Genomic DNA, 5,893 nt, shown 5'->3' on the forward strand with positions numbered 1-5,893 from the left:
AGGGAGAGTGGAGGAGCTGCACTCCAGCCACAGAGGGAAACCAGGACAAAGCCCTGCCATGTGCGACCGTGTGTCTGTCCATCCTGCTGGGTCACAGCTCCAGCCCCTCCTGCTCTGGGCTCTCCAGCACCTCCAGCTCCTTTTGTCTGTGCTTTTGGCCCCTGACTTGGGGTTTTTTTTTTTCTTGGCTGCATTTCCTGGATTTTGATTCTCGCAAAGCTCTTTCCTCTTCTTTCCAACACAGAAGAAAGTTGATGAGAGCAGGGAGTGGGGCTATATTTAACCCCACAGCCTTTCCCAGGCATTGGAAAGCCACAAATCCACATCCCCTGAGGCAGGGTGATGCAGCAGGGGATGTGACAGCAGCACAAAAGTGACACTGCCACACTGGTGCTGACCTGCTCTGAGGGCAGGGTGTGACCTCCTGTGTTCCTAAAACCCAGCTGAATCCTGCTCCCCACCAAAGCCTGACTGAGAGTTTTTATTCTGCACAGATCATCTGAGCCCTTTCCTGAATTTCAGCCACTCAGGGTGTCACAAATCTCCTCCAAGTGCACTCAGGTCTGGCTTAAAAAAAGATCATCAAATCCCAGGTCTTGTTGGTCCCCGATGTCTGGTGCTCTTCCCCAGGATGCCAATAAAAGGGACACTTGATGAACAGGGAGATCTCCCTCTGTCCCAAAAGATTTGTGTCTATATTCTAGCCCAAACAGCAGAAAATTCCCAGTCCTCCCAGACTATCAGCGTATCATGTGGAAGATTGATTTTGACAAGCCACCAGTCTCTCCAGTTGTTTCTGCTGGAGACCATCTGGTAAAGGCAAAAACCTCTCTATTTTTTTAAATTTATTTTTTTCCCCCTGAAAATGAATATAAACTCTTCATGTTTACCATTTCTAAGGCAGCCTCACATCTGAAACCCTCTCTCCTGACACTGTCCCACCATTCATTCACTCACTCACTCATTCTCCTCTTGCCCATTTGCCAAAAGTGCAGAGCATCCCCCGAGTGCCCCGATCCCTCCTTGGAAAGCCAAGCATGAGAGAAAACAAAAAAAACAAAAACAAAACAAAACAAAAAAAAAAAACCAAAAACCCCCAAACAAACAAACAAACAAACAAAAAAAAACCAAAAAAAACCAAAACCAAAAATAAAACCCAAAAAAAACCAAACCACTCCACAAAGTCACTGTGAGACACTGAAAACGAGAACAAAATGTTTTGTCAGCCTCAGAAACCACAGGACAAAGCAGAACTCACCTGAATTTACATTTCTATCCAGAGCATGCCCCTGGCTCTCACGCCTCTCACTAAGGGGTTGGGACCAGAGGCTTTTTAATGCTGTAAAAACTGGGGAAATGCACCTCCACACCCAAAATTCACAACCCAGGCGGCTTTCCCTGTCCATGGTCCCACCTGCCTCCTGCTGCTGAGTGTAGGGATTAAAAAAATCCCTTTTTTAAATACCACCCTGGTGGACTCGCCTGCTTTTACTGCCCATCCCAATTCCCAGCTGGTTGTCCGGAGTTTCCCTGCTGGAACAAACCCCTGGGCTGCGGGGAGTGTGTGATAATGATGATGTGAATGCCCCTGCTGGCGTGCTGGTGAGTAAAACACAGCATGAAACAGCTTTAAGTATTTCCCCTAACATATTTTTCTCCTCAGATACTGTTCCCCTCCACTATTCTACAATTTTGCCTTTTTATGCCCTAAGTAAGAGCTCCCACAATGTTATTATTGCTGATTATGTGTCCTCTCTGAAAACTTTATAGAGAGGCTTTCGGAGCTACCCAGACACAAGGTTGGGCAACTGGTTCTCCTGAATAAAGTCAGTCATGCATTTATACAAGCACAAATGGAATAAATCATACACCCAGGCACACACTCAGGATTTGTGGCAAGGCCTTTGTTAAACACATGCTGTTATTTAAAGGATCTTTGTGCTGGGTGCAGGAACTGGCCTGGAGGATTCCAGTGAGAACTTTGTCTTGTGGCCAAAACCAGTGGTTGTTTTGTTTAAAGTATATTTATGTCACTTTACAGATTCTCAATCGATGACAGGAGGAAAGAGGCACAGACACAGCTGAAGTGGTTGTCCTGATTTCTGGGGAGCTCAGATTTCACTGATTTTCCACCCTGATCACATCTCCAACATTTGCACTCTGACTGATGAAGAATCAGATCTGAGCTGTTTTATTATTTTCCATCACAAACCTACTTCAAGGCTGGAACAGAGCAAAGCTCTGAAAAAAAGCACAAATTACACCAGCTGGGCAGATTTGGCTAATTTAAGGAGCTTGAAGTCTGAAGGCACGTGGAATCCACCAACTGCTTCAAATTATCCATATCTCATGTTCTAGATACACACTGGGGAAAAAAAAAAGTGTCTAATTTGTAGCTCTTCAGGCCAAATTATTTTAATTACACCCCGAAAACCAACACAGAAGAACCTAAAAGGGATTATTGTACATTTACACCACCACCAACATTAACACTTTTATTCTAACTTTTCCAAGCTGGCCCTGGCAGGAGGGCAGGACTTTGGTGAGCATGGCCTGATGACCTCAGCAAATGAGATCTGCCCAATTCCCTCTTCTCCACAGCGTGCAGGATGAGAGGTGAAGGTTTATAACAGCAATTAGAAACCACATGGCTGCAGGAGTTTTATGGTGCTCAACTTGTTGATCAGCCACTTGTTCAGAGTTTTTTTTTCCTCAAGGACGTACCAATAAAAATTATCATGAGAACTTAAACAAAATAAACCCAAACTAACCAAGCTCTGCTGAGCCATCACAGGTCCCAGAGTTGGGTTATGACTGCAGAGCTACTTTTGCTTTAAAAATCAGCACCAAATCCCAGGTTTAAGCTGAGAAACAAACCAGGGATTTTCTCCAGCGCTGGGGCAGTTCAGTATTAGTCACCTTGCAGATCAGTGCTGATAAGGAGCATGTGAATCTTTTTAACCCACCAGCGTGAACCAGATCCCAGGAACATTAACAACAAAAACAGAATAATAAAAGGGTTGGAAAAGAAGCAGTTACAGGATTGCAGTCTTGTTCTGCTCCAAAGCTTTAGGGGTTTGTACTTTCTGATGGCAACCCAAGAGCATCACTTTCCACCCCAAGATCCTTGCAGGGTGAAATTCAGCAGCCCTGTGACCTCACCCTCTGCAGGATCTGGCCCCAGAGGATCCCCTCATGCCAACAATCTTTAAAGAAATGGGAATTTTGCCAAGGGCTTCAGTGGAAGCAAGAGTTGGAGCAGCTCCAGCAGCTGATGAGAACGCTGCCTCCTTCTCCTTTCCCCAGCTCCAGCCCTGGACATTTGGGCTATTTTGGATCTTCCCTAAAGCAAGCTCTGTAGAATTCCAAGAACTGTTTGCCTGGTCTTTTTTTTTTTTAGTACTTTAATAAATTTTCCCAACCTGTTCAAGCTCTAAGAATGTCTTTGGCAATGTGGATGGGTGAGTGGCTGATGGTGGCAGCCAAACAAAAGACAATTAAATCCATTTGTTTCATACCAAAAATTGCAATTAAATAAATTTGTTTCATTCCTTGTGGGAAAAGGGGAGAAGAAAGGGGAGACAAGTGATGCACTGACACATCTGGGTTAACTTCCACTCTCTGAGGCTCAACCTGCTTGGTCTGACTGCTTTAAGACAAGGCTGGATGATGCTCTGAGCAGCTGGTCTACTGAAAGCTGTCCCGTCCACAGGGCTTTGGAATCAGATGCTATTTATTTCCAACCATTCTACAATTCTGTGATGGTTCTGCAACCACAGCCACTGTCACCAGCCCAGCAGAGCAAACACAGGTGACTTGGGTTGGTACAACCCAATTCTGGTGGGCAACCTCACCCAGCCCTACAGGATGCTGGGGAGGCAGCCTCACCTTCCAGAGAGAAACTGTGGGAGCAGCTTACAAGTGAGAGGAAACTGAGCACCAGATCTCCCCCCAACCCCAGGCTGCTGAATTAAAACCAGGCTCGCTCTAAATCAAACCCTGTGAGGAAACGAGCTGCGAGAGCAAAGCTCCAGCGAAATCAGAGAACTGCAGACTCCCTGAATGGTCTGGTTGGAAGGGAGCTTAGAGATCCTCCAGTTCCACCCCGTGCCATGGGCAGGGACACCTTTCCCTGAGCGGGGAGCTGAGGCAAGCGTGCAGAACCGTGCCCTGTGCCTGCTGGCACGGAGCATCAGCTCCGCTCGCACTGTGCAGGGCACACACAGCTCCAGGAGAAACAAACCTCGCTCCCCTCCTCCTTCCCCCCAAAATTCACCCGTAACAGGCTACTTGAAAGCATTCAGGCTGCGTTAGTAAATGGAATAATGAAACCCAAAGTGGCTGTAATTAGTGGGGGGATGCATCACGGACCCGACCGCGGGGACATCACACCCAGCCCGGACACGGCAGCCCGGGGACATCACACTGACCCCGGACACGGCAGCCCGGGGACATCACACCGAGAGGGGACACGGCAGCCCGGGGACATCACACCCAGCCGGGACACGGCAGCCCGGGGACATCACACCGAGAGGGGACACGGCAGCCCGGGGACATCACACTGACCCCGGACACGGCAGCCCGGGGACATCACACCCAGCCCGGACACGGCAGCCCGGGGACATCACAGCCAGCCGGGACACGGCAGCCCGGGGACATCACACTGACCCCGGACACGGCAGCTCGGGGACATCACACCCAGCCGGGACACGGCAGCCCGGGGACATCACACCCAGCCCGATCACAGCAGCCCGGACACATCCCCGCTCCCGGCTGGCTCTGGGGGGCCGGAACGCAGCGCTTTGCCCAACTTCTCGTGGGCAGCTGCGAGGAGAGCCCACCCCAGAGCCCTTCCATCCCATCCCATCCCATCCCATCCCATCCCATCCCATCCCATCCCATCCCATCCCATCCCATCCCATCCCATCCCAATCCCATCCCAATCCCATCCCGTTATCCCCAGTTTGGGGGCGAGCGCTGCAAGGACCCACCGAGCTCCTGAACAGACACCAAAGCGAACCCGCAGCCAGCAAACCCGAATGACAGCGAAACCAGGAGAAACAAACCGGGAAACCAGCAGGGAATCCCGGCAGCTCAAAGGGATCCTCTCACCCCCAAAAAGGGCCGCGCACCTGAACCTAAAGGCGAAGCGAGCGCTCGCGGTTCCCAGCGCACGGGGGAAGGAGCAGAGCCGCCCGAAGTTGCCCGAAGTTTGCCCGGGGCGTGCGGCGCTCCGCGGTCACTCACCGCGGCCAGCAGGCAGCCGAGCAGCGGCACGGCCCCGCGCAGCATCCCGGCCGAGCCCCGCATCCCGGCCGAGCCCCGCAGCCCGGCCGAGCCCCGCATCCCGGCCGAGCCCCGCAGCCCGGCCCAGCCCGCAGCCCCCGCGCCGCTCCGGCATCCAGCGGCTGCGGGAGGAGGCGGAGGAGGCACGGGAGGAGGAGGAGGAGGCACGGGAGGAGGAGGAAGCAGCGGCTCCGAGCCCGCTCCGCCGAGCGGCCGCACCGCCCCCGGCACCGCCCCCGCCCGCCCCAGGTACGAGCGGCGCTGCCCCGGCTCCTTCCCCTTCTTTGGCAGCCGACTTTTTCTGACCTTTATTCGTTTTCCCTTTCACCTTTTATTCCCCTCTTCTTTCTCCCGTTTTTATTTCTTGCCCTTCCTTTCTTCTTCATTTCTTTCCTGTTTCCCTTCTTGTCCCCCTCTTCCCACTTTTTCATTTTTTTCACCTTTATCCTTTTCCATTCTGTCCTTACTTTTTTTCCTCTCTTCTTCTTTCCTCTCTTCATCCTCTCTTCACCCTTTCTCTCCTATTTCCCACATTTCCTTTTCAGTATTTTCCCCTTTCCTCTCTCTTCCCTTTTTACTTTATCTCCCTTTCCATCATTTTCTTTCT

At 51.1% G+C, this 5,893-nt stretch overlaps 1 protein-coding gene across 3 annotated transcripts in view; it reads right to left on the bottom strand.

Moving 5' to 3' along the window:
* VIPR1 (vasoactive intestinal peptide receptor 1) overlaps nt 1-5,409 on the bottom strand; it is a 120,158-nt gene extending 114,749 nt beyond the window's left edge. The window contains exons 1-2 of one of the 3 annotated variants that reach the window (XM_085562826.1): nt 5,329-5,409; nt 5,248-5,292 (exon numbers count right to left, since the gene is read on the bottom strand). In XM_085562826.1, the coding sequence (XP_085418952.1) occupies nt 5,248-5,292; nt 5,329-5,346 (63 nt within the window). In that variant the 5' untranslated portion in view covers nt 5,347-5,409. Of the gene's footprint in view, nt 1-5,132 lie in introns of all 3 variants that reach the window. The other 2 variants (XM_077789712.2, XM_077789720.2) reach the window with 2 other exon arrangements.
* Nucleotides 5,410-5,893: the final 484 nt, after the last annotated feature.

This window comes from Lonchura striata, chromosome 2 (genome assembly GCF_050655825.1).
Source record: "Lonchura striata isolate lonStrDom1 chromosome 2, ASM5065582v1, whole genome shotgun sequence".
In the NCBI taxonomy this organism is placed as follows: Eukaryota; Metazoa; Chordata; class Aves; order Passeriformes; family Estrildidae; genus Lonchura; species Lonchura striata.